General features: G+C 43.0%; 3 protein-coding genes, 1 long non-coding RNA gene and 1 other non-coding gene across 5 annotated transcripts; 3 read left to right on the forward strand and 2 right to left on the reverse strand.

The window, feature by feature from the left end:
• Positions 1–1,971: 1,971 nt before the first annotated feature.
• On the reverse strand, positions 1,972–4,918 carry tgds (TDP-glucose 4,6-dehydratase). The gene is made up of 12 exons (XM_085799053.1): positions 4,735–4,918; positions 4,324–4,390; positions 4,176–4,244; positions 3,980–4,070; positions 3,728–3,876; positions 3,528–3,626; positions 3,141–3,200; positions 3,022–3,065; positions 2,738–2,903; positions 2,569–2,624; positions 2,354–2,451; positions 1,972–2,228 (listed from the first exon to the last, which is right to left on the reverse strand). The coding sequence occupies exons 1-12, from the start codon at positions 4,779–4,781 to the stop codon at positions 2,134–2,136; spliced, it is 1,041 nt and encodes a 346-aa protein (XP_085655179.1). The 5' UTR covers positions 4,782–4,918; the 3' UTR covers positions 1,972–2,133.
• A 686-nt stretch (positions 4,919–5,604) lies between these two features.
• Positions 5,605–11,488, forward strand: gpr180 (G protein-coupled receptor 180). The gene is made up of 10 exons (XM_085799059.1): positions 5,605–5,837; positions 6,394–6,540; positions 6,677–6,771; positions 7,606–7,711; positions 8,064–8,244; positions 8,344–8,393; positions 8,672–8,829; positions 9,676–9,873; positions 9,951–10,028; positions 10,949–11,488. Exons 1-10 carry the CDS (start codon positions 5,681–5,683, stop codon positions 11,102–11,104), a joined length of 1,326 nt encoding a protein of 441 aa, XP_085655185.1. The 5' UTR covers positions 5,605–5,680; the 3' UTR covers positions 11,105–11,488.
• Positions 11,489–14,136: 2,648 nt separating this feature from the next.
• trnas-cga (transfer RNA serine (anticodon CGA)) lies at positions 14,137–14,218 on the reverse strand. The gene has a single exon. It is a non-coding gene; the product is annotated as a tRNA-Ser (tRNA).
• A 1,431-nt stretch (positions 14,219–15,649) lies between these two features.
• LOC146990765 (small integral membrane protein 11-like) lies at positions 15,650–17,089 on the forward strand. The gene is made up of 3 exons (XM_085803344.1): positions 15,650–15,689; positions 16,320–16,535; positions 16,625–17,089. Exons 1-2 carry the CDS (start codon positions 15,675–15,677, stop codon positions 16,506–16,508), a joined length of 204 nt encoding a protein of 67 aa, XP_085659470.1. The 5' UTR covers positions 15,650–15,674; the 3' UTR covers positions 16,509–16,535; positions 16,625–17,089.
• Positions 17,090–21,013: 3,924 nt separating this feature from the next.
• LOC146990766 (uncharacterized) lies at positions 21,014–27,097 on the forward strand. Its single transcript, XR_015037938.1, has 3 exons — positions 21,014–21,181; positions 21,855–22,022; positions 27,076–27,097. It is a non-coding gene; the product is annotated as an uncharacterized LOC146990766 (long non-coding RNA).
• The last annotated feature ends 889 nt before the right edge of the window (positions 27,098–27,986 follow it).

The following is a 27,986-nucleotide window of genomic DNA, read 5'->3' on the forward strand; positions in this document are numbered from 1 at the left end:
TTTTATTTTGAAAATCAACTCTGCAGTCGTGTCCCCTGACAGCATGAGGCGTAAAACCATCCAACAAAACTGAACTTTGCAGCTCAGCATTGGGTGCAAGCTTGGTTGGGATTGTTGGTCTTTGGGTATTTACAATAGATTAGATGTAATTTATTGTATAAAGAAATATTTTTTGTTTATAAGTTGGATTCAAGTACGTCCACTCAGCGGTTTGTATGAAAGAAGATGTGCATGTGGTGTCGTTGTATCGCAGTAACAGTGACTGTGACATATAGAGAGAAACATCCTACACGGGTTACCTTTAAAGTCACATTGGACTCAGTATCCGATCCATAAACCTGTTTGTGTGACAGGTTCCATTGCCAATAATGAAAATCAACCATAAACAGCCATTTTTTTTAATTGGCAAACAAAATTCGAAACAATACCACCATGTATGCCAAGGTTTGGATAAAAAAAATATAACAAAATGTTACGATCAAAGACCGTTTTGTACAAAAAAAAAAAAAAGACAAACATACATGCAGTACAAAAAACAAGTGTCCAGATTCTCTCCAAGTCAGTTGTTGTTGTTTTTGTTTTTTTGTTTTATTTTTCTTTTCATTTGAGTCTTTACACTTTTTCCTTCCCGTTAATACCCTTGTTGTGAATGTCTGGCAAGTGGCGACCTTTAAAGTCTTCATAACACAGAATTAACTGTGGTTCTATTGCTATGTTGTTGTGATTTGCATATTTTCAGGCGTCAGTGTGTTTAACGCTGTCACGGGGAGCGGGAGGGGGGGGAAGAGCATCTGGCCAATCAGAAATGACGATCCATCCTGCTGTCTTTTACATTAGAGTGGGAAAATTTTTGTTTTTATTGCACCTTGCAGCTGATCCATGGCTGTGAATCTGTCCCGTCATGGACAGAATCATTTAATTATGTCTACTTAGCACACACACAAACCCACTTCTGACAGTCACCGTCATGGCATAACGGCAAGTAATCACGTTTTACACAGACACAAAGTTTTTGTGGCTCAATGTACACAAATACAAACACGTTTTGGCTTTATTCCACTGTCAGTGTGATTAACGTAGGAATGATAGCTGTTTATAGACTGAGCTGAAGTGAAATGGAGCCCAGTGTTGTCAGCATTACTGACTGGCCAGACCCCCCCTCTCCCACAAAACACCACCACCTTCAGTGTGGACACGTGGCAGCACCGGCCTGGTAGTTAGTATTTGCTTTATGTATTAGTTTAGCAGTTGTGCACGAAGAGGAGCACTGCACGAAGAAAAAAAAAACTGTGCATATATTCTGATTTTACCACGAATAAAGGTTTGGATTTGCAAATGTAAATTGTGTCTTTGAGCTGTTTCTTCTCCTGTGGATTGTTTGCAAACAGCACAACTACATAGTATATGGTATTAAATATTACATTTATTGGTACTCAAATACATTCTACAGCATCATGATTAGAAACATTTCAAATGTGTGAGGTAAAAACACCTGGGTGATGTGACTGGCCTTGTGTTAGCTCTTATCCTGCTGGATGTTAGCAGGAGCTGGGAGCATTTACATGCACTATAGTAACCAGGTTCCTCTGCCACATTTACAGTGAAGTGGTTATTAAAGTGCATGTAAACACATCACGAGTTGTTTGTATAATATTTGGTCCTTGGATTGACCAGCTGCCTGTTGGCTTTGAATGGTGGGAAATAAAGATAACACAAAAAAAAACATGAAACATACCCTGTGGAAGCACATGTCAAAATCAATTCAAGGTCTGACACAAGAGAGATGCTGCAGTGAGGGATTGAAGCCGTCTTTGATTAGTGTCTGTTTGGTTTTCCACCTGTCTCTGTCTGTGTTGCTCCTCAGGGTAGCTAAAAAACACAGACTGGCATCCTCAACGCTGCAGCCTTTACAAATCCAGTCAAGAAATCCTTCCACAGAGTATCTTTAAACATAAAAAAAAACAGTGTGCACGGAAAAGGTGAGAGAAATAAGACCACTTGTCAACATGAGCTGAATCAGTCAGGTACATCAAGATAAAGTGCTTTCATTTCCAGGTTGATTTGGTTGAAGGGAGGCGCTGCCTTCCTGCTGGTCCAACGAAAAGAATCAAGTATCACAGCGGTTGATGCCACTTATTTGTCGGGAGTTTTTTCCACCTTGCTTCTGATTTCTCCCTGGTCCTCGTTTGTGTCTGACCAGAAGTCTGGGTTGTCTTGGTACCATTTGACTGTAAGACATGTAAAACACAGGGATTTGGTAAATGGTAAATGTCTACTGTGGATTTAGGCTTTCGATTATGTTTCTGCAGACCTGTAGTGTGTCCGTGTGTGTGTGTGTGTGTTTTTACTGTACCAGTGTGTCTGATGCCTTCAGCCCAGGACACCTCAGCTCTCCAGCCCAGCTGCTGCAGCTTCTCACAGTTGATGGGGTAACGCAGGTCGACCCGTGGCCTGTAGAGCATCAGTACATTCAGACGTGTCTCTGTGCATGGATGTCCTGTGAGTATTACCTACTACTGACTTAGAAATAAGATTTCCACAGCTGTCTTTTTAACCTACTTGACTCACCTGTCAGGCACAAACTCGAGCCAGTCGTTCACATTAGAGTCTGTTACATTCTTGACCTAAATTTTAAAAAACACACACAGATAAAGATGTTTAATTAAATAATTAATTGCATTTTTTTCTTAAATCATGCTTAATCTTTGCATTAGAATAAAAACTCCCAAAAACCCACCATCCTAATTAACTCCTTGGCCAGTTGCATGATGGGAACCTCACAACTCGTCCCCATGTTGTAGATTTCGCCCACAATCCCTTTCTCCAGAACCAGCAGGAAGGCACTGATGGCGTCGGTCACGTACAAAAAATGGCGGGATTTCGGGAGCGTTCCCTGGATGGTGCTGCGGCACAGACGACGAGAAGGAAAATAAGACTTACCGGTACTCTGCTTCGATGAAACATGTCAAACAAATACTAAAGCTGAATTACATAACCCACAAACGCGAAAAACAAACTTACCATTTCTTGTTCTTTTGCAAGAGGGTTAGAAATCTTGGAATGACCTTAAATAGCAGGATGGCAGTTTATTAGTTATGAAAAACCAAATATAACAGCAGCTGATAGTGAGGATATTTTACCTTCTCGGTGTACTGCCTGGGCCCATAGATGTTGTTGCTCCTGGTAATGATGATAGGAAACTGAAAACAGATGAACACAACAGATTCATGGACATATATCCAACAGATTTCAAACGTTGCATCTATTAAAGGGCACATATTATGGCAATATCACTTTTTGTGGCTCATTTGCATTTAAAGGGACAGGCACTGAAACCAGCCGTTCTGAATGGGCTGTTTCGAGAGGATGCAAGAGCTGTGATGTTTGATTCTTGGGGTATTTTGACCGAAGCATGTCACAGATATGTCTTTCAGACACTTGGGAACTATTTTAATTTGTGGAAAGGGGGCATAATATGTCTCCTTTAAAGTAAATATGAGTAAAGCTTTAACCCTCAGTGTGTGTACCTTATACTTGTCCCAGTAGGATCTGACCAGGTACTCTGCAGCTGCTTTGGTGGCAGAATATGGGTTGGATGGCCTCATTGGACTGCTCTCATCAAACACCTGCAAAGAATAAAACACCCATTCCCCAAGTCAATCAATAACCAGCATGTCCAAACTCTACATTTCCACCCAACAACTTATCAAAGACTTTTCTCTCCGACCTCGTCCAGACTGGCTCCGTACACTTCATCAGTGCTGACGTAGATGAATCGTTGTGGCTGGTGTGGGGCCTGATGAGCAGCTCCCAGTAAAACTCTGGTCCCATCGATGTTAACCCTCTGGAAACTGGACGGACTTTCAAACGACGTCTCTGGGAGGACGAATATGGTGTGTGAGAATTAAAAAGAAACACTAAAATTGGCCTTGTTTACAGGCCTGACCTGTGTGTATGTGTGTGAACAACTGCTACTCACCAACGTGTGTTTTGGCCGCCAGGTGGAAGATCACATCGATGTTTCCTGTGTTGAAAATGTGATTCACCAACCGTGAGTTACACACATCTCCCTGTCGAAGAAAGCAACAGATTCAAAGAGTTATACACCTAGTGATAACATTACAAAGAGTTTAGTTATCTCTGGTAGGACAACATTATAATACAGCCACCCCCACCCTGATAAAGGTGTAGTTAGCTCTGTCTTCAATGCTTTCCAGGCTCCTGGGGCTGCAGCAGTAATCCAGCTGGAAAAGATCAGACAATGAGAAACACACTTAGAGCATCATATATGAGTATTTAATCCATTTTAGGGTGAAAACTTACATTATCCAGGTTAATAATTCTCCAGTCAGGGTGTCTGTTGACCAGTGAACACACGAGATGGGAACCTCTGTAGGGAGAGGGAGTGAATATAAGATCTCAAAGAGTCCTTTGTGCTCCTCTGAAGTACTGCAGTTAAGTTCATATGTGCTGTATTACTGTATTACATAATAATTACCACTTAAGATGAAATTCTACATACTGGTGATCTATTATCTATAATAAACCCATAAAATACAGTAAAGTAACTCACCCAGCAGTGTATAAAATGTGTTTATTAAGCTGCTTGTGCGTTCATACAGGTGTAATATGAATCCAGTAGAATATAAACCATGCCAGAGGTTGTGTTTTAAGCTTTAAATTATCATTAATTAAATAGTTTCTAGTGACTTGTGACACAGTCTGTTCACTTACATGAATCCACAGCCTCCAGTCACCAGAACAGTCCTGTTAAAGTCCATCCTCCTCTTTAACTAACGTCGCTTCACATCACCGTTTCTCACAGACACAATCACAACATTGTCGCTGTTTAACTTTGGAGTCCGCTATCTGTCCACCTGCTGCGAGCTCATCGCATTTCTGTCTGTTTTCTTCTAGGAAGCGGAGTCGTTGTGTAATTTGCGACAGTAGCGAGCGGTTTTACGGCAGTGTTGACACGTTGAAAAGGGGCGCGGTCATTTGCGTCAATGAAGCTGCTTTCTGTTCTCTGATTGGTCGTCCGGTGTGACGTAGTGCTGTCAGTGCTCTTTGATTGGGTGAATCTCAAATCAATCAAACTGTCAACGGTGCCGACCGGGCTGGGCGACCGTGTCAAGTGAACTACAATAAACACAGAGAAGCCGGAAGTGCTTTTCAAAATAAGTGCTTGCATTTTTTTGTGTCAAATTACTATTAATAACTATGTATTTTTCTTTATTCGAGTCACATAGCAGTGTTGTGTTATTCTGTACTCCATAATTATAATATTTATACATCAGTTATTGCCTAGATATAGCGCATGTTAGGTTTTTTTTTTCCTTTTAATTGAAACAGGCAATTACATACAAACTTAAAATACATACAACGAAACACCACTGACAAGAACAACAAAACAGGACAGAAACGGTGTAAATTCAAAGTTAATATTTATGGGCCTTACCTAATTTAGAATATCTAACCACAAACTGACAACATAATATGTACAATATTTTTTTAAAAAGAAAAGAAAAAAAGAGCTGTTACGTTTTTATTTAAGGGCGGAAACAGTTCATTTCCGGCCCTAACCCTGGGTAACTTTGAATAACCTGACGCAGAGCTGATGTACTTCTGGCTTCGTGGCTCATTGAATTGAGTAGCTAAGGTTTATTTCTCGATAGCGTTTATGTGCACAAGAGGCAAAATGTCGTGTTTACTGGTCACACTTGTGGCTGCAGCGCTGCTCGGCTCGGAGGCTTCAGCCAAAACTGTGACGGGACTTTTTAAGAGCGAAGTGGCGAGACAGCAGAAAGGCCAGTTCATCACTAAATTCATGTACCAAGGTAACGATGCTGCCGAGCTGCTGCTAACGTGTCACTCCTGCAGCGCTTATATCTCTATTTATTATTATAATATTATATATATGGCATGAAGAAAACAAACGTGTTGTTTTTATTTTATTTTCCACTGATGGGTGTGTCATCATCTTATCATCTCTCATAAATCAGGATGTTCAGCATTTTAAATAACCACACTTTGAGAGCATATAGATATGTATTTATTTATAGTTCATAGCTAATTACAGCGTTGTCAGAGTGTTTTTTCTATTTTCAATCATATTTTTTGTTTTGCATGACCTCCAGTGGTGCTTCACTATTTGCTCCAATGTATTTAAATTGAGGTCAGAGGTCAGCTACAGCAGAGTAACTAGGTAACCAGTATCTGGACCTGTTGCCCAATGTTGGCTGGGATTGATTGACGCCCCTCTGTGACCCTGTAAGGACAAGCAGGGTAGTTAATGCACTATGCCCCCCTTCCTCCCAGGAAATCACATACAATTTAGATATCAGAAGACGCTTGTTATGTTTGTCCCCCCACTCACTGTCTCTTTCTCTGCAGGTGATAATGGTCTGTTGGTGTGTCGGCTGGACAACTCGGCTCTGGCTGCGGAGAAGGAGTCCAGACTGCTGCTGTACCAGGACATGGTGGACTCGGACCTGGACAACCTCAGCTGCACCGAGAGGCTCGCTAAAGCCCACTTCACCAGTAAGGACGAACCGGTCTTGTTTGTGTGATGTGATGTGATGTGATGTGCTGCAGCTTTATTGATCTGTTGTGTGTGGTTTTCTCCACGCTTCAAACCGTCGTCTTATCTGGTCTCTACCTCCTCCTCCTGCTGCAGTTTCTCTCAAACAAGAAGAGTTCAACCAGACCATCCCCCGTCAGTCCTCTCCTACAGCCTGGCAGGCCCTGTACGCCGACAGATACACCTGTCAGGTAACACGATGAACATTATAGATCCCTGTGACACTACAGTACATTTCTACCCTGTTAATCTGTCTTAACCTGAGTTTAAAAGGCCTCATACCCCCTGAATGTTCCCACATTTTGTCACGTTACTGCGGCGGAGTATTAGGGCCACATTGAGAGAGAAAAAAATCACAGACTTTGAGAATAAAGTCATAATATTACGAGAATAAAGTGGCAATTTTCTGAGAAAAAAGCAGTGATTTCCTTCAAGTCCGCCTGGTTCTTTCTGCAGAACAGATTTTCAAAGTCCTGATACTGACGACTGATGTGGTGCTGATGTGCCAAAAGATGTAGTATCTCCTTGTTTGTGAAACCTATACTGAAGTACAACTTCACAAAATGCTCCACGGCCTCATTTTAACAACTTTCCTCCTCTAAAACGGGTTAAAATATTATGACTTTATTCTCAAAGTCTGTGAAAAAAAAAGATTTCTCAATGTGGCCCTAATAACCACAAACTTAAATGTATTTTATTGGGAATTTATGTGACAGACCAACACAAAGTAGTGCTTAATTGTGAAGTGGAATGAAAATGATACATGGTGTTTAAGATTTTTTACAAATAAAAACCTGCAAAATGTGGTGTGCATTGTATTCAGCCCTCCCTGAGTCAACGCTTTGTTGAACCACCTTTCGCTGCAGTTACAGCTGCAAGTCTTCTATGTCTTTACCAGCTTTGCACAGCAACAGACTGCAATTTTTGCCCATTCTTCTTTGCAAAAATAGCTCCAAGGGGTATGAATACTTGTGCAAGGCACTGCACGTACATGCTACACATTGTTGTGTGTCTCGTCTCTCCAGGAAAGCGCAGTGGTTCCCTCTTACGCTGATCTCAGCTTCACTGTGTTGCTGTTGAACGCCGACTCAGCTGGGAATCCTCTGGAGCACTTCAGCGCAGAGGAGGCAGGTCAGACGTCATCCCATGATGCTTCCATTACCGCTGCCCCGAGGCGTCCCATTCATTACCAAATGAAATATTATACCGTCTTCGTAGATTGGTGCTTGGACCTGCAGGAGTCTTGTCTATACATAGTTATCCATCTTCGCTGCTTTATGCACTGTGATTAAAAAAAGATGTTTGTGTTAAATATTTAAAGAAAAGAGAAGAGGAGCTTGTCTCAGAGCTGCAGCCTGCACATACAGCATGTGACATTTTTATTGTAATAAACCGAGATGCTGTGATTTGTAGAGATCGGTCCTGTGGGATCTGCATTATCCACATGAGACAAAATGTTTTCTTTTCTCTCTCTCTCCCCCAGGCCTCCACAGTTTTTACTTCCTCCTGCTGCTGGCCTACTTCATCGCCTGCTGCATCTACATCCAGCCTCTGTACCAGGCTCTGAGGAAAGGAGGTCCCATGAACACTGTGCTCAAAGTGCTCACCATGGCGCTGGCCCTGCAGGTCTGCTCCGCCCTCTGCAACTACATCCACCTGGCCAGGTAGAAACCAAACAAAACACAACACAACCAGCAGCCCACCGTCTTGACCTTTCCTCATGTAGCTCGGGAGATAAAACCAAAGTGTTTGGTGCTCTGCAGGTATTCCCGAGATGGCGTCGGTTTTCCTCTGATGGGCAGCATGGCCGAGTGTAAGCTCCTCCTCCCTCCATCTATATTACATCTGCTTCTGTTTGGTTCATTATTTAAATTATTTTTATTTTACTCTTCTACTCTGCTTCTTCCTTTTCTACTTGGATTCATATATTATTTAATTTGTGAAAGGATTTCTTGAAAAAATGGGTAGACGACATGAGTTTGATTCTTTCTGCCCCCTTTCATTCATTCATTCATTTTTATTTGTTTTATTTTCTTTTTTCAATGAATGAAACAAACAAATAAATAAACTGAACTTCCTGTCCCGGTGCAGTTTGGGATATGGTGTCCCAGGTGTCCATGCTGTACATGCTGCTGAGTCTGTGTATGGGCTGGACTCTGAGCCGAGGCAGGAAGCCTCAGTCCAGACCTCTGCAGTGGGAGCAGAGTCCGGCCTCCACGGCGGTCGCTGTCGGTGGAGTGGTCACACAGGTCTGTCAGATTACACTGAAACTTTATATATATGTTTTTATTTATTTCACATTAATTCAGCACAAAAGACAAAAATATCCATTCTGTTGCAGTATCAGTTGTACCATCCCTCCCCTCCCCATATTTCCCTTTTACTACTAACAAAATTAAAGAATCTAATTTTAAATTCATCCATAAACTAAATCTAACACCAACAAAAATGCACAAGATTTCAATGGACATCTCAGCAAAATGCCCGAGATGTAAAAGGATGGATGGGACATTTGTGCACATGTTTTGAGAATGTGATCTTCTGGAACTCAGTTAATTCCTTCACACAATCAGTTTTGAAAACAAAAATTGAGTTTGTATTTGTTAAACGATACTGTACGTTGAATCTTCAGTTAGATTGGAAAAACTGCAGGAAAGTAATTATGATGACATACTTCGCTAAGAAATGTATACTTTGATTTTGGAAAGATGATTCCCCTCCAAGCTTTAAGGTTTTCATGGATCAAATTTTATTATTTTACCATTTTTCTTTACCAAATTATAATTGTGGTCATATTTTTCAAGAATTTTGGTTTCCATTACTTTCAAGTTTAGAGAAACTTCTCAAAGGGGAATATTGATTAGCTTAGTTTAACCCCGACCCCCGGCCCATTCCTTACGTAGCTTGGTAGACCTTGATATAAAATGTATACTATGTGTATGTGACCCTGTAGCCTGTATATATTGGAATATATATACAGCCCCTCCCCCCTCAGAAACTTAATAAAATGACATATTTCAGGCTGAGGGTGAGCACCCCCACAATTTTTATGAATCTCTCCGTATGGAAACTTCATGTGTGTGACTGATTTCCAGGCGGTGCTGCTGCTGTGGGAGCAGTATTCAGAGCTGGAGAGCGACCACCACAGCTACCACGTCCAGCAGAGCCTGGCCGGCATCCTGCTCATCGTGCTGAGAGTGGGCCTCACGCTCCTGCTGGCCTCCATCCTCTACCAGATCATCTCCACTGAGAGGAGCACGCTCAAGAGAGACTTCTACCTCTGCTTCGCCAAGGTAACCCACAGCCCACAGCGACAAACACACACCCGCCTCCACCTCCTCACGTCATTGTGTGCTTTCTTTCGTTGCAGGGGTGCTTCCTGTGGTTCCTCTGTCACCCTGTCCTCGTCCTCATGTCTGTCATCTTCAACGAGCACCAGAGGGAGAAGGTTTGAACACAAACATTTTAAAGGAGACATTTTATGGAAATATCACTTTTTGAAGGCTCTTTAACATATATTTGGATGTTTTTCTTGCCTTATAGCCTCCAAAATGAGAGAATTGACCAAAAGAAATCAGTAATTTTCACGCTCCTGAGGTTGAAATCCATGTGGTTTCACAAGCTGTTCCCTCAGTTGTCATTCAATGATGTCATTAGTGTTCGAATTTTCATAATACCACCCTTACCTGTGAGTACAGGTACCAGTAGATGGAGGCAGGGTGAGCAGTGGCTCATTTGCATTTGAAGAGGAACTATGTAAATCTGGTCACTTTTCCTCTGCGTTGCTAACCCTCCTCTCGGCCATGTGCATTTGTTTACAACAAAGCTGGCAAGAAATCAATCAATAGAGCGGTAGATAACGTTATATATCATATATGATGTTACGACGAGAGAGACGAGAGCTCGGGACACCGGGGTGGAGGCTCTGATCTTGCAAAGTTGTTTTTCAGCCAAAAGACGCAATAAGTGACACACACTTACAAGGCAGAGAGCCTCAATTCTCCCTAGTAACAAGTTAAGCAAGGCGGTTTTATTTGTATAGCCCACTTTTTACAAACAGTTTGTCTCAAAGGGCTTTACACAACATCATAACAACATCATCTGCCCTTAGACCGTCACATCGACTGAGGAAAAACCCCCAAGAAAAAACCTTTTAACAGGGACAAAGTTGGAGAAACCTCAGGATAGGCAGACAGAAAACAGTTTACAACACAGAATATGAGAAAACTACATGGAAATGGTTAAGAAGCCGTTTATTAAACCATCACAATTACTCCGAAGCTGTTTAATTAAAGTTAAAATGTAGCAAAGTTAAGCTACAAACCCCGCACAGCGCCTCTGACCCTCCGCTTCGTCCCGTCTGTGTAGGTGGTGACCATCGGTGTGATCCTTTGCCAGTCCATCTCCATGGTGATCCTGTACCAGCTCTTCCTGTCTCGCTCTCTCTACTGGGAGGTGTCCTCGCTCTCCTCCGTGTCCCTGCCGCTCACCATGTCCAGGACCAACCACAGGGGGCGCTACTGAGCACATCCGCCGGCCGCCACGATTCACCCCGGATCGTCGGTGCGGGAGAGGAGGAGGAGGAGGAGGAGGACCGCCCTCCTCGGCTGTTTCCTGGGAGACAAATCACCACGAGTCAGCAAGTTACCGGGAGACAACAGCACAGGTCAGAGGACGACCAGTGGACAATATTTAGAACAACGAACTACCTCTTGTGATGGGTGATTTCTGACTGGACGGTGCTGAGCAGAGAAGAGACGAGTGTCTTCGGCTCTCCATCACACGCTGGACGTCCTGATTAACGCTCACAGAAGGGACGGATGAGGACGGAGCAGGAAGATGTGGTTGTTTGGAGGTCGTCCTCACACATTAAACTATACATAGATCATGAACCCAAAGAGATAGATGGTCAAGATTAAAGGGATACTTCACCCAAAATCAATAATTCACCAATCATCTCCTTACCGTCATGCCAAGGAAGGGTTTGGAGAATCATCAAAACGCTTTTGGAGTTCAAGGGGGGGTCCGGCTGGCAAAAATGAGCTCTATCCGCCACCATTATATGAAAATCCGTTGCCAGCCGGACCCCCCCGGAACTCCAAAAGCGTTTTGATGACTCAGAAAGTTCTCCAAACCCTTCCTTGGCATGACGGTGAGTAGCAAATTATTGATTTTGGGTGAAGTATCCCTGTGAAGAAAGTTAAATTCGACTTTCCGACATACAGTAATGTGCAGCTTCCATGTTTGATCTCATGGGCAGGTGGAGAAATGGATTCTGGATGGCTGAACAGAAAGGATTTGTTTATTTTTAGTTTTTTTATGCATATCCAAAGTGATGAAAATGAGCCAAAAGTTGTGTGTGTGTGTGTGTGTGTGTGTGTGTGTGTGTATGTGTGTGTGTTGCCTGTGCTCGCACATCAAGCTGTAAGTTATTTCCTCGCTCCCCACATGAGCCTATGAGCTGACGGCATGAGAGACCTGAACCTTTGAAATAATATAAACTGCATGACTTCAACTATTTTTTTATGTTTCATGTAAAAAGAAAAAGAAAAAAAAAACAGCAGATCAGGAGTCAGGACGAATCAAATGATCCTAAGTGTATAGATACATTCCTGAGACGACCCCGGATGATTTTAGCTCCAGAACCACTCGGTAAAACTTTATGAATGTCACATGATGCCCCAGTGGGAAGAACAGGCCCATATTTATACTCTGGGATCTGAATCATTTCATGAGACGGAAATGTGAATATTGAGGATGGCACAGAGCACTGGTATTGATTATGTTTTTATTTTCAGAGCAGGTTTCATGTGTGATCTCAGAGTTTTATTGCACCACATTGCATCTTATCCTCCTGGGTTTGTTATACTTGAATATACTTGGTTAGTTAACGACAGGATGTGCAATCTGATCTGGTCTGATTTTATATGATGATATTTTGTCCTATTATAAAACAGACAACATTGATGATTGATAGAATAGCTTTTTTAAATTTGTTTTACATGCCTCATGTGTATTTATTTTCTGCCACCTGTGGAAACTCTGTGATCATGACAACTGCTACAAGGTAAGTGTAATAAAAACATGTTTTAAAGGAAACTAGCAAACCCTAAACACACTGATGTTCTTTGTGCTGCAGGCTCAGTCAGCTTGACTGTTAGATTGTTCCCGTAGTTACAGCACAGACCATAAAACGCCACCGCCTTTTGGACTAAAAATACAGTTTTTCTTCTGGGATTCAATAGACTCCTGAGGCAGAGCTGATCACTGTGACCTTGGCCCACATTTACACTGCCTCTTATCACATGAAGAGGCAGCTGTTGTAACCGTGTACCTAGGAAGGAGAACAGCATTTGTTGTTCACTGCACTTTGTATGAGGTTCATCAATAAATCATAACAGTTCATGGCCTTATTTTTAAAAACTATCTTCACTTCCTCTGCATAGAAATGTTACATCCTCACAATGAATACAAATAACTTTATTTATCCTCAAAAGGAAATTCATTTGTCTGTCAACTCATCTATGATCTACCACTCTTGCTGGACAGAGAGTTGACATTTCCCATGATGATTGACGGCAAAAGATCTACACCTGCAAAGATCCAGGCCTTCATCTTTGCTCCAACAGCAGCACGGCCACCATGAAAACACCTCTTCATCTCAGCTGGGTGGCATCCTCTAAATGTGCTCCATTTTCAATAAAACAGTTAAAATACGACAAAAAACACAACAAAAATAAAGCAAAGGTTGAGTAAAAACCATAGACTGTGGTAAAAAAAAAAAACCACAGAGCTCCTGCTCCCGATTGAAGCGCATGTTCTGGAAAAGAAAGATAGAAAAGAATAGCGACCTAGCAGAGGATTATATGTCTGAACATACAGGGACGGTGGAGCTATTTTTTGTTGGTATGTGGTTCTCAACCTTTTTTTAACAAACGGGTTTGTGCAAAACGCTACATCTGAACTACCCCACATGCAAGTGGCGGCCAAAAATCACCTTCGGCAGGAAAACTCCGTCGGGTAAAGTCGGGCGGACATATGCGCGTGCTGCTCCTCCTCGCAGGGACGGGCTGTCAGAGGAGCTCTGCTGTTCCTCTCTCTTCAGCCTGTAGCCTACACTAATGTGGCTGTACTTGGTATAAAAAAAAAAATCTAACTTCATTCAGTATGGGTAAATTATACAAATAAAGACGTGTGTGTGTCATTTAGTCAGACAGTCTGACGCAGCGCTCCTGCAGTGTGCACTATGGTTGGTTTGAAATGTGTGCGGAGTTATACTATTTGCGGGAATTGGTTAAAGCAGTTGAAAAGTAGGTTATTTATTGCAGTTATTTGCACTTAAAACGTTAGGAAACCATTAAAGTTTAAAAAGTAGAGCTCAAATGAACTTTGTACAAGCCGAGTTGTGGCGCCCCCCTCTCAGCCCTCACGCTCCCCCACAAAGCTTAGAGCGCCACCTAGGGGCGGTACCGCCCCCGTTGAGAAACCAACTATATACTATAACCAAATTAAATTTTACAAATAAAATATATCAGAGTGAGAAAAAGATAAAACTTCGTCACGAACAGGATTCGAACCTGTGCGGGGAAACCCCATTGGATTTCGAGTCCAACGCCTTAACCTCTCGGCCACCGTGACAGATAGACGTCATAGCCTTCAAGAGCTCTATATTACGTATGATAATATTCCTATATTGTTATATTGTAGTTGATTTTTATTTTTTTAAATCGTGAGGTCGCACGCACAAAACAAAAACGGCATCGTATTAACTCATTTCCTCGCCGTGAATGTGCCTGTCTACGCTGCAACAGCGCCTCCCCGCGGCCATTTAACGTTACAACTGAATTACTTTGTTGTATGCCAAGTATGGTCAAAGATCCTCTACTACTATCTTTTACGGTTTCCAAAACCGTCTTTGGTCTGGTCTGGTCTGGCTCCTGAGACGTCGGCACCATCTTCGTCGACTTTATATTACATAATATCCTGATATTTACATGCAAAATGGGGCCTAAAGTTAGGTTGTTGCTATTTTGAGCCGAATATGCAAATTGGGCTGTGTGATCCCCACGCTGTGATTAGCTGTAGTTACTAGGGGCGGTCACCACGTCACTAATTTGATTTCTGATTGGAGCGGTGCCTGGCCCCATCAACCAATCAACTGGCGGCATTTTTAACGGCTCCAGCTAGCGACGGTCACGAATATGCTAATTGAGCTGTGTGGCCCCCACGTCATGATTGGCTGGAGTTGCTGGGGGGCGTCGCCACGCTGCTAGCTGATTTCTGATTGGAGCAGCACCTGACCAGGCCCGTCAATCAACCTGAGGACACGACCACAGGAGTGATGCAAGGTAAGGTGGTTTAGCTCGTCGTTTTTGACTTTACAGTCTATGGTTTTTGATGAATACGGGCTGTGAACTTTGTGTATCGGTTCTGGAGAGTGTTTGGTTAGTGGACCAGACAGAAAAAAAAATACACAAACAGCCACGAACACAAAAGTTGGAATCTCGAGTGGCCGAAATGATAACACCTGTCCAGAGTTCCACAAACTACATCCTTCATTGAAGAAGAATTTATTATAGGACTGTTGTATTACAGTACAAAAAATTTAAAATCCTTTTTTTTAATCTTAGTGTGCCAAATAAAATGACTACAACGACATTTTAAAATAAAATCAATTTACTGTAGCTACTGCTAGAAACTTTACGCAGGTCCAGAGACTGGCTCTGGCAGGTCGTGGACTGTCAGGGGTAATGATGCGTTCAAGTTCTACATGGGAACGAGTGAATTACAAGCAACTGAAAACTTTTAATCACGAGAATTGACGTTGAATATAAATAAACCTAGTTTACAGCCCCTTTGTACCGTATATATGTCTATGCTTTGTACGCTCATATGTATCATCCTTCTATGCGCGTCACCTAATGTTACAATTGGTCTTCTTTGGTCAACTGTAACCAGAGTGAATTGCATAGACTGGTGAATTGGCTATTTTCCTATGGGTTTGAACGCAACACAGGCTCCTCCTGTAGAAATCCATACTGATAGCACTCTGGCTGCTAGTGAACAAGTGAAGTCACCACCACAGAGGATAAAAATGATCAACTGGAAGGTAAATAAGAACAAATATCATCTTTGAACAGACGTAATGGACGCTTTGTCATTACTGCACAGTTGCTGTTTCATTTGTGGCTCGTTTTTTCCGCACAGTTTTTAGCGTAATGCTAACGTAACTGCAGCTGTCATGTTAGCTGTCACAACTAACTTTGCTTTCAGCTGCGTGGTGAAGTAAAGTTACGTTTAAATGGTTTAATAATCTGTCATGTGAACGTCTTGTATTGATCTTTGATTGGCTGTGTGATGTCTCTGATTCACTTTGGGTGATATAAAAAACACATAACATGTGTCCAAGTGTCCAAGTCACCAGAGATATTATTTATCATTAGGATTTATTATATATATAGTAGTCATTTAGTTAATTATGTCAGTATTTTGAAAATTGTTGATAATCGTTTTGTGTAAGACCTGCTACAGCTGCAGAGCCCAACATGCACATGGTGTGCAGCTGTTTCTCTCCCTCACACACTAGCTCCCTTTTCTGTGACCAAATTAACTCCCACCCCCCCTGGTCAGACAGCTGAGGCCTCTGGTGATGAGTTGGGGGGGGGGGTTGTGCAACTTTGTGTTGCAAGATGATGAGGACAAACTGACAAACATAAATGTGTACGTCCGTCCTCTCTAGGCTCTGGACAATGTCCCCGTCCTCCTGTACATCCTGGCCCTGAAGACGCTGCTGCTGTGTTTGGCGTTCGCCGGGGTGAAGATCTACCAAGGCAAGAAAGCAGAGGAGGCCCTGAAGAAGCAGCGGGCCGAGAAGAGGAGGCTGGCCCAGCAGACGCAGGAGCTGATCGACAACCTGAAGGAGGACTGATCTGAGGACAGATGCCGCTGTGCACAGGTATGACACTGTGTCTCAGAAACGAAAGGAGTGAATCGGTTGTACTGATGTGTTACTGATCGGGATCTGTTGCCTTTCCTCTTCTTCAGGGACACATGTTACTGACCCGAGCAACGAGCCACTTTCTCCACAATGAGCCAGAGTCCAGACTGTGGACAGGAGGAGGAGGAGGAGGAGGAAGATGACGATGACGACGACTTTCCTGAGCTTCAGGAAACTGTGTGTGATTCTGCACTGGGACTTTTCACTATGTTTCACCACGTTTTTTCTAAGATAAAATCACAGCAGGATTCATGTGGACTCTGGAGATGAGACTGAGTCGACGCCAGTCAAAGGAGCAATGCAGGTTCAGCATCTTCCAAACATCATCATCTCTGTGATTTAACCCACAGGGAACATTTGCAATACTTTTTACACCACCATCACTATCTGGACTACCAACAAGAGACGTTGTCACATTTGCCTATTTATAAATCCAGCATGTTGTTTATTCTGTAATATTTCTACGTATGAAGTTGTGAATTGTAATGAGATTAAACAGTTTGTTCCACATGTTACAGTCTCAATGAGGATACAACACTGTCACGTTATTAATGGCTGAGTGAATATGTCATGTTCATTATGTTTCATCAAGATGAAACACTCCACATGAAGGACACGAGGACGACACAATGCTCAATGATATCAAACAAAACAGGTTTAACTCTTAGAGAAGTTTTTGAAGTTCAACACCCAAAGCAAAAAGTCAGAGGTTATAAGAAGTCAACAAATCAAACGTGGTTCAAATTTTGTCAGAGGTGACGGTTATAAACCAGCTCTGACTCCTCAACCTCTTGTTTCCTGTGTCACTTGGTTTATCCTGTTTTTATTCATGTGATGGGCCCTTGGTCCACACAGCTCCTGGTCCTCCTCACCGCCAGGCGGCGCTGTTGAAGCTGCAGCCTCCAGCCACTTCCTGGAGGACACAGACAAGAGACAACTGAAGATCAGCTGAGTCTACACTCCTGTTGTCCTCCTAGGTCAAGGAGGGAAGGAAGGAAGGGAAGAAGTAAGGAAGGAAGGGAGGGAAAGAAGGAAGGAAGGACGAAGGGAAGGAAGGAAGGAAGGAAAGAAGGAAGGAAAAAAAGAAGGAAGGAAGGACGAAGGGAAAGAAAGAAGGAAGGAAGGACGAAGGGAAAGAAGGAAGGACGAAGGGGAGGAAGGAAGAAAAGAAAGAAGGAAGGAAGAAAGGACAAAGGGAAAGATGGGAGGAAAGGGAGGGGAAAAGGAAGGAAAGAAGGAAGGAAGGACGAAGGGAAGGAAGGAAGGAAGAAAGGAAAAAAAGAAGGAAGGAAGGACGAAGGGAAAGAAAGAAGGAAGGAAGGACGAAGGGGAGGAAGGAAGAAAAGAAAGAAGGAAGGAAGAAAGGACAAAGGGAAAGATGGGAGGAAAGGGAGGGGAAAAGGAAGGAAAGATAGAAGGAGGGAGGGAACAGATTCGTTCAAGGGAGGAAGAAAAAGGAAGGGAGAAGGGAAAGAAGGAAGAAAGATGGAAGGATGGAACAGATCAGGTCAATTGGGTCAAAAGAGGAAGGAAGAAGAAATAACGACAAAGGGAAAGAAGGAAAGGAAAAAGGATTGTGGAAAGGAGGAAGGGAGAAGAGAAGGAAAGGAAAGGAGGAAGGATGGAGGAAGGGAACAGATTGGGTCAATTTGACCCAGAAGGACAACAGGAGGGTTAAAGACACTGTAAGTGCGATAAAAGCTCCACTAGTGAAAAGTGCAGAGTGGATCAAGAAGCTGCAGAGTCGTGAGCATGTGGAAAGACAGCTGCTCAGTAGACAAGTCGTGTTATCTGTCCTCCACCTGTCTCCTCTTGTATACACTTTCCTCGTGTGTCTTGTACTTTTCCTCTGTCATTAATCACTCACAGTTTTCTTTGCTTCATTTCCTGTGGATCTGTTGTAGCCTATCAGTTCACAAATGAGGCCTGGTGAAGCCTGGTTTAGAGCCGGCACAGGGTTTAGATGAGCTAAGCACCTGCCAAAAAGAAATTAACTTTTTCAAATCTATAGTGTGTAACTTGTGTCGATCCCTACAGAAATCCTGCTGTATCCAATTGCTGTTGCAGTTTATTTAAAACCAAAGATAAAAAAGCAGATGATGTGTTTACAGCATTGGTTTATTGTGTTACTTTCAGTAGGCCGAGGTGTCATTATTTTGAATATATTGGGTCGGTCTCATATCCCTTGTGTCTCTGTGTGTGGTCTTTTAGTGTGGTCAGAGAGCAGGAATCAGTAGCAGGTCCACTCAGCTGGGTGATCAACTCCTCCTCCTCCTCTTCACCTCCAGGTGTCGCTGTCAAAGCTGCAGCAGCTTCCGCTTCATTTCCTGTCTCAGGTGTGTGAAGTAAACAGACAACCTGAAGATCACCTGAGTCTACGAGAACTTCGCTCCAAGTCTCTGTAAGTGCGATAAAACTTTCATTAAACTGACGAGCAAAGTTTATGAAGAAGCTGTTGAAGCTGCAGAGACGTGATGACGTAGAAATAGACGTTAGAATCCGCTCCGTGTGTCCATGGTAACAGACTGGCTCTGATGGTAACAAAGACAGCAGCTAGCTCAGCGGCTAACAGCTAACTGGTACTAGCAGGTGAAACAGGAAGTGTGTGTGACACTAAAACTAAGTGTTTTCATGTGTAATATGATTTAATTTCTAGACTTTTTAGACCAGTGTCCAATGAGAAATGATTGATTTGATTAGAAACATGTTGAAACGTCCTCAGAATGAACCAGACACTGTGTAGTCTGACATTTAACTTCATGTATGGAAACAAATCACAGGTCATATGTTTGATACAGGTATGTGTGTTGATATTATGAAGCCTTAGTCTTGTTTGTCCCTAAGAGACACACAACAGTCCACCACAGAGCCCAGTTCACTGACAAAAGACAAGTGTAAAGTTTCCAGAGGTTTATTGACATAAATGTAGAAAAGAAGCAGGAGAGTAAATGAAGACAGAGACGCAGCAGCAGCCTCCATGTTCATCATCTCTGTCTCTTGTGACACAGTTGTTTCTGGATAAAACACAATGTAAGTGTGATTTGTAGCTGAACTGTTGCAGCTCAAGCATTTCTAAATGTCAGGATGAGTGTGACTGAATGTTTTTTGTGTATGTGTTGTCCCAGGTGGAGAGTCAGAGGTGTTTGTGAACATCACACTGAAGATGAAGCAGGAGGAGCTGACTGACTGTCTGCACAGCAGTAAGAGCATTTCTTTATTTGTCATTAATGCTAGTTTGTTTTTCTGGGGTTCACCTCATTAGTGTATATATAGGTTTGTATATGACCTGATTGTAACTACATACTAAAGTTATGGTCAACAATACATGTGTTTTAAAGTTTTGTATCTTTTTATATACAGTGTATATATAAACAATTTATTGCATCTAGCCTTATTGCTTGTTTATGTGTTTTGACTGTCACAGACTCATTTACTCAAGATGTCTCCTTTGACGCTCCAACAAGATGACGTCCTCCAGGAGGGCCATGGAGCACAGATCTTACGTCTTTACTTCGGGTTTGGTTTTTATTTTGTACTTATTTTCATTTACAAACAACTTTACATTGTTCAACCTTGAGCCCATCCCTGGTTTGTGCCATGTGCTTCACTGGGTGAGTCAGCCATCTTGTAGACCAGGCCATGTGGCTGCAGGTGTCGAGCACTTTGACTGAGTCAAGTCTGGTGTACTGCTGCTTGGTTGGAACGATGACCTGCAGCCACATGGCCTGGTCTACAAGATGGCCGACTCACCAGTGAAGCACATGGCACGAACCAGGGATGGGATATGTAAAGTTGTTTATAAATGTACAAAATAAAAACCAAACCTAAAGTAAAGACGTAAGATCTGTGCTCCATGGCCCTCCTGGAGGACGTCATCTTGGAGTGTCAAATTGGAGACATCTTGAGTAAAGAAGTCTGTGACAGTATAACAAGCAATAAGGCAAGATGCAATAAATGGTTTATATAAATGGTTCTTGCCATTTATGGCAAGAAGCATAAATGGTTTATATATAAAAGATGCAAAACTTTTATTTGAGGTTTTTATTTTGTACTTTTCATTTACAAACAACTTCACATTGCTTGATCCCATCCCTGGTTTGTGCCATGTGCTTCACTGGGTAAGTCGGCCATCTTGTAGACCAGGCCCTGTGGCTGCAGGTCTTCGTTCCAACCAAGCAGCAGTACACCAGACTTGGCTCAGTCAAAAGTGCTCTTGGTTGAAACAAACACCTGCAGCCACATGGCCTGGTCTACAAGATGGCCGACTTACCCAGTGAAGCACATGGCACAAACCAGAGATGGATCTAGGCTGACAAGCATTTCCACACGATTAACATTGAGTCTTCTTTGAACCAGGTGGTGAAGTCCTTCTGGACTCAAGGTGGACAGCAGCTCCTGAAAGAAAGAACATGGACAAGCAGTGTTAGACAGGACTACCTGCAACTCATGCTGAATGTGTCCTTTGTCTTTCAGACTGAACAAGATGGAGGTATGTGTCTTGTGGAAGTAAGTAAAGATTGCTGTGTGTATTCAACAGTATGCCTTGAGTGTTTCTTACCAAGTAGAGGTGGCAGTAGAAGCACATGGTAGCCAGTCAGCTCAGGGTTGAAATCCTACAAAAGAGACAAAGATAGAGTGAAACAAACACTATCAAATGAATAAAAACCTTAGTTGTGATGGCAGATGTAAGATGCCTGGTCTTTGAGCAAAGTCGCATACCCTGACGCTTCCGCCTGCAACTCATGTTGAATGTGTCCTTTGTCTTTCAGACTGAACAAGATGGAGGTAACTGTGTGACTATGTGTCTTGTGGAAGTAAAAGATTGCTGTGTGGATTGGTGTTTCTTACCAAGTAGAGGTGGCAGTCGTAGAAGCACATGGTAGCCAGTCAGCTCAGGGTTGAAAACCTGCAAAAGAGAGTGAAACAAACACTATCAAATGAATAAAAACCTTAAGTGTAAGATGCCTGGTCTTTGAGCAAAGTCGCATACCCTGACGCTTCCGCCCGCAACTCATGTTGAATGAGTCCTTTGTCTTTCAGACTGAACAAGATGGAGGCAACTGTGTGACTATGTGTCTTGTGGAAGTAAATAAAGATACTGTGTGTATTCAACAGTATGCTTTGAGTGTTTCTTACCAAGTAGAGGTGGCAGTCGTAGAAGCACATGGTAGCCAGTCAGCTCAGGGTTGAAAACCTGCAAAATAGACAAAGATAGAGTGAAACAAACACTATCAAATGAATAACCTTAAGTGTAAGATGCCTGTTCTTCGAGCAAAGTCGCATCCGCTGACGCTCCAGTGCAGAATGACTATTTGTAGGACACTGCTCCTCTGGTTGCTGCAGTTGATCGTCAGGACGGGAGTGCAGACACCTGTGCTCGGCCAATGGAGAAGCAGCTCCGCCTTCCTGGTGGACGTCATCTCTTCAGCTCAACATTCAATCTGTGTCACAGTACGAGCCAGTAACATATCTAGTCTCAGATCCACCGCTGGTGTAGTGGATATCCTCCTGGCTTTGGACTCTGACATCGTGGGTTCAAGTCCTGGTGTTGGCTTCTTGGTCTTCTCCTTAAGTTTCTTTGTATGTGCTGCTTTGTATGAGTCAGTACAAGTTCCAACACATCAAATCTCAGATCCAGCACTGGTGTAGTGGATCTTGCTCTGGCTATGGACTCAAGAGGTCGCTGGTTCAATCCCTGATGTTGGCTTCTTGGTTTCCTCCTTAAGTTTCTTTGTATGTGCTGCTTTGACGATGTCAAATACACTATGACCAATGTCTCTGTCACACCGATTAATGGTACAGTGGGTTGCGCTGCCGCTTTGGATGCAGCAGACCACGGGTTCGATCCCCAGGGGGTACAGTGAGAGAAGAAGAAGGCTGGTTAAAGAGATGCATGAGAAGTGAGTAAATGAATGGGATTTTATTTACTTTATTACTTAAAAATACAATAATACTTAACAATAGTTCTTACTTTAGTTTTTTTTATTTACCTACACTATTTTTAGTTACTTATCATTACTTTTATTTTCTACTTTATTCCTTACTTTTAGTTCCTATTTTATGACCTATATACCCACATTCATTCAGACGACGAACAACACAACACAGAGACAAACGAGACAAACGACACATAAGTCGGGTCGGGACCGGTCGGGCCCAGTCGGTCATTAGTCGGTAACGCCCTTGTCCGGCCTTCTTCTGTCCCACCGTTGGGGCTTGGTACCCATCGTCATGGTGGTGGGGAGGGGAGGGGACTGCTCCCACTGGGGCTCGAACCCGTGGCCTTCGCTACCCAAAGCGGTAACGCAACACACTCGACCACCAAGCCCGAGACAATCCACTGGTCATAGTGTATTTGACATTGTCAGAGCAGCTACAAAGAAACTTAAAGAGAAAACCTCTCACTGTCTCCCCTGGGGATCGAACCCATGATCTGCTGCACCCAAAGTGGCAGCGCAACCCACTCAACCATTAATCGGTGTGATAGAGACATTGGTCATAGTGTATTTGACATCGTCAAAGCAGCACATACAAAGAAACTTAAGGAGAAAACCAAGAAGCCAACACCTGGACTCGAACCAACAATCTCTTGAGTCCATAGCCAAAACGAGATCCACTACACCAGCACTAGATCTGAGATGAGATGAGATGTGTTGGAACATGTACTGACTCGTACGGCTGCACAACAACATACATAACAAAAGCTGTCAGCTGTGTTGAATAAGTGAATAATTCTGACAGTCTCCTTCATTGACATGTTTGGTTGGTCTTTGTTGATAAGATTGTTTTGGAGCAGCATGATGATGATGATGATGAAAACTGTGCGTGGTCGCGAACCAGCGAACACTGCCTTGACAGGCAAGGAGAAACTCCATTACACCACAAGCGAGTGATGGGGGGAAAAAAAAAAACTGGGAGTGCTGATAGTGAGCTGATAGTGAGCAGGCAGCTCACAGCGGCCTCCGAGCTCCTGCAGCGGATCCCACACGGATCCCTGCATAGTGTCAGAATAAGAAAGTGTTTGTCAACTTTATTCCTGTTTTCAATGTAAACTGGTTTTCTGTCATTTAAAACTAACCTGGTGTAATTCTATATTTTTGACCAGCAGATGGCGCCAAACCACCAGCTGGAGCCAGGAGTGAGCCACCTCAATGTTTCTGGAGAAAACACAATGGGTCTCATTCATGAAACGTGAGTAAATCTGTGTGTAGATTTGCACATAAAAGCTCACTCTACTAAAACTCTACTCCGGATTCATGAACGGTGCGGGAAACTCAGATTTGATCGTAAACACGTGTGTAAGATGATGAATGCCAACCCATCGTAAACTAACAACACGCCCCCGGTGATCAGCAATTAGCATAGATCTCCATACATGAATAGCCATATAAGGAGATCCTGACCACCATATTAGGAGGTAGGTGCATCCTGCTCACCTGCGGCCATGACGCAAACGAGGAAAGAGGGAGAGAGAGAAAAAAAGAGAGATCACGGATCGAAGTCATTTTGGGTGAAGTGGAGTCCAGAAAAAATATTTAATTCTCTTCTGTTGGTAGTGGTGTGACTGGGACAGGTCAAAGGCGTGGAGAGAAGAAACAGATTTAGTGAATTAAGTAGGCCTATCCTTGGTTGATTAAAGAACGAAGTAAAGCCAGAATAGTTCGATATGAAACGTGAAAAAAATAAAAATAAAAAAACACACAACTACAGAGCTACAGCAGCGACGGGAGGAGGAGGCTCTTCACAGCCTCAGCTGTAGAGGAGCATGGTTGTATCAACACATGAAGTTATATAGGCAGGTTATATTGTTACAGAAGATGCACCAGCCGTCTGTCACAGCTTCATCCAAACCGGTGCCGACTGCGCTGCTGCGCAGGGTGAAGTGTGCGTCCACCGAGCGTGTTGCAACACAAACATTTTTTTTCCGGTTTTATATCAGATTATTATCATCATTAGATGGAGCCTTGACGTGTTTGTGCGTGTCCGATCCCTAAAACGTCTCTCTCTCCAAATATTTCTAATTGTTTGTCATGTTTAAATTACGTGTTTCAAAGGCGTCGGCGTATTTTGAACATGAGAGAGAGTAATACAGATTAAAATTGTAATTTTCAACAGTGACAAGCAGTATTTATTTGCATTCCTACATTTACACAAGCGCTACACACAGTCCGGAGCAGGTGTAGATTTTGTGAGTAGCTACGAAAAAATCTGCACTACTAAAAGATTGATGAATGCGGAAATCCACGTAAATTTGCGCTGCTCAGGGTTTACACACAAATCCGTGCTGCTCACGTTTCATGAATGAGACCCACTGTGAGGGGGCTTTCACACCTACCTCGTTTGGTCCGGACTTTGGGACTTTCCAGATAGTTCGGATCAAATTGACAGGTGTGAAAGCTCCCCCGGACCACGGTCCGGACTAAAGACCGAGTCTTTGGTCCAGCCTCAGGAGGTGGTCTCGGTCCGGACTATCCTGGACCAAGGTCCGATGCTGCGTAGTGTGAAAGCATTTTTTTGGAAGGTTCGAACTATCAGACCAAATACAGGAAATAACGTCAGATGCGCTCGTGCCGAAAAAAGTAAATAAACAGAAAAAAAGGAAAGAGGAGCCGCGGCAACCGGCAGCAACACTTGGGGAGAGGAGGAGATCATATTATATCCAGATTTGGTCAGAGGGAGGGGTGTGTCAGTGTAGGCTACACTTGTAAACGTTTACACAGAATTAAACAGGAGAGTGTTAAATCCCCAAACGATACATGCAAGCCTATTTTTTTATATAATGACCCGAATATATATTTTTTCCGCCGAAAAAAGTCTGAAAAAGGCGGATCAGCGGGTGACACCAAACAACGTCTGCCCCAGCAAGTCAGAGCTTTTATTTCTCTCACACTCACACACAAGTGACCTGGAGAGATGCAGCCGCATCTGACAGGAGGATCGCGCGTGTGTGCGCATAGCGTGTGTGTGTGTGTGTGTGTGTTCCCCTCCACTACACAAAACAGCTGATCGCTGATCGCTGCCACTCTGATCAATGAGAGCATTTCGCCGCGGCACAATCCTCTTTTTTTCTCCCCTTTCATCAGCTCTAAACTCATTCTTCTGCACCGCGATTACAAACCACATCGTGCTTTCCAGCAGTAGGCTATATTTTTTCTTTTTACACATATTTCTATTTTATTTTTTTCAGAGCACTTTCTATGCGCTAACGTCAGACGCACGCTCATCCGTCATGACGTCGGTAGATCCTTTAGTCCGCTGTCATAATAGCAGTGTGAAAGCGAACTTTACTGGACTATATGGAAACAATGTAACAAAAAAAAAAAATTAAGTCCGGACCTTGGTCCGGACTATTAGGTGTGAAAGCGCCCTGAGTGTGATTTGTAGCTGAAGTGTTGCAGCTCAAACATTTCTAAATATCAGGATGAGTGTGACTAAATGTTTTTTGTCATGTGTTGTCCCAGGTGGAGAGTCAGAGGTGTTTGTGAACATCACACTGAAGGTGAAGCAGGAGGAGCTGACTGACTGTCTGCACAGCAGTAAGAGCATTTCTTTATTTCTGATTAATGCTAGTTTGTTTTTCTGGGGTTCCCTTTGGGACCTCATTGATGTGTAGCCATGTGTGTATTCAGTAGGTTTATATACGACCAGCTAAATGTAATTGTACATACTATAGCGCCAGAGCATTGATATAACAATATCAATCGCTCTGTATAGCGCTATGGTCAACAATCCTTGTGTATGTATTTGTGTAGTATGTATGTATAGGTATGCATGTTGTATCTGTTTTACCTTCATGTATGTAGCAGATGCTGGTTTTGATTCAGATTTTTTTTACTACCACAACTTATGTGTGTGTCTGTTTATTGCTTATTTTATATTTTACTTTCTTATGCATTTCTTGAACGTTATCTGACTGTCACACGGACTCATTTACTCCAGATGTCTCCAATCTGGTGCTTAACGAGGTGACGTCCTCCAGGAAGGCAGAGCTGCTTCTCCATTGGCCGAGCACAGGTGTGTGCACTCCGGTCCTGATGAGCAGCCGCAGCGACCAGAGGAGCAGAGTCCTACAAATAGTCATTCAGCTTTTGGAGCGGCAGCAAGAAGATGCGACTGAGACTGCGCCACGGGCGCAACTCTTAGATCTTTGACTTCAGGTTTGGTTTTTATTTTCTACTTTATTTCATTTTCAAAACAACTTTACATTGCGTTTAACCTTGAGCCAGTTTGTGTTTGCATGTGCTTGACAGGGTAAGTCAACCATTTTGTAGACAGGCCATGTGGCTGCAGGTGTTTGTTCCAACAACCAGAGTACTTTGACTGATCAGCTCATTAACTGAGTCGATCAGTCAGAGTACTCTGGTTGTTGGAGCAAACACCTGCAGCCACATGGCCTGGTCTACAAAATGGTTGACTTACCCTGTCTGGATCATGGCTGACAAACATTTCCACACAATAAATTTAACATTGTTGAATCTTATGGTCTTCTTTGAACCAGGTGGTGAAGTTCTTCTGGACTCGGTGGTGGACAGCAGCTCCTGAAATAGCATGGAAAAGCAGGACTACCTCATGTTGAATGTGTCCTTTGTCTTTCAGACTGAGCAAGATGGAGGCAACTGCGACTATGTGTGTTGTGAAGTAAATAAAGATTTCTGTGTATGCCTTGAGTGTTTCTTACCAAGTAGAGGTGGCAGCAGTACAAGCACATGGCAGCTGTAGCCAGTCAGCTCAGGGTTCAACACCTACACAAGAGACAAAGATTAGAGTGAAACAAACATCAAATGAATAAAACCAAACCTGAAGTCAAAGATCTAAGAGTTGCGCCCGTGGCAAAGTCGCGTTGGCGCATCTTCCTGCTGCCGCTCCAAAAGCTGAATGACTATTATGGGACACTGCTCCTCTGGTCGCTGCAGCTGCTCATCAGGACCGGAGTGCACACACCTGTGCTCGGCCAATGGAGAAGCAGCTCCGCCTTCCGGAGGACGTCACCTCGTTAAGCACCAGATTGGAGACATCTGGAGTAAATGAGTCCGTGTGACAGTGATACGTTCAAGAAATACATAAGCAAATAAACAATAAAATAAGCTATAAACAGACTGACACACAAGTTGTGGTAGTAAAAAAAATCTGAATCAGCATCTGCTACATACATGAAGGTAAAACAGATACAACATGCATACCTATACACAAGGATTATTAACTATAGCGCTATAGTATATGTACAGTTACAATTAGCTGGTCGTATATAAACCTACTGAATACACACATGGCTACACATCAATGAGGTCCCAAAGGGAACCCCAGAAAAACAAACTAGCATTAATGACAAATAAAGAAATGCTCTTACTGCTGTGCAGACAGTCAGTCAGCTCCTCCTGCTTCATCTTCAGTGTGATGTTCACAAACACC

This window comes from Trachurus japonicus, chromosome 2, assembly GCF_045865225.1.
Source record: "Trachurus japonicus isolate A0001 chromosome 2, Traja_1.0".
Classification (NCBI taxonomy): Eukaryota; Metazoa; Chordata; class Actinopteri; order Carangiformes; family Carangidae; genus Trachurus; species Trachurus japonicus.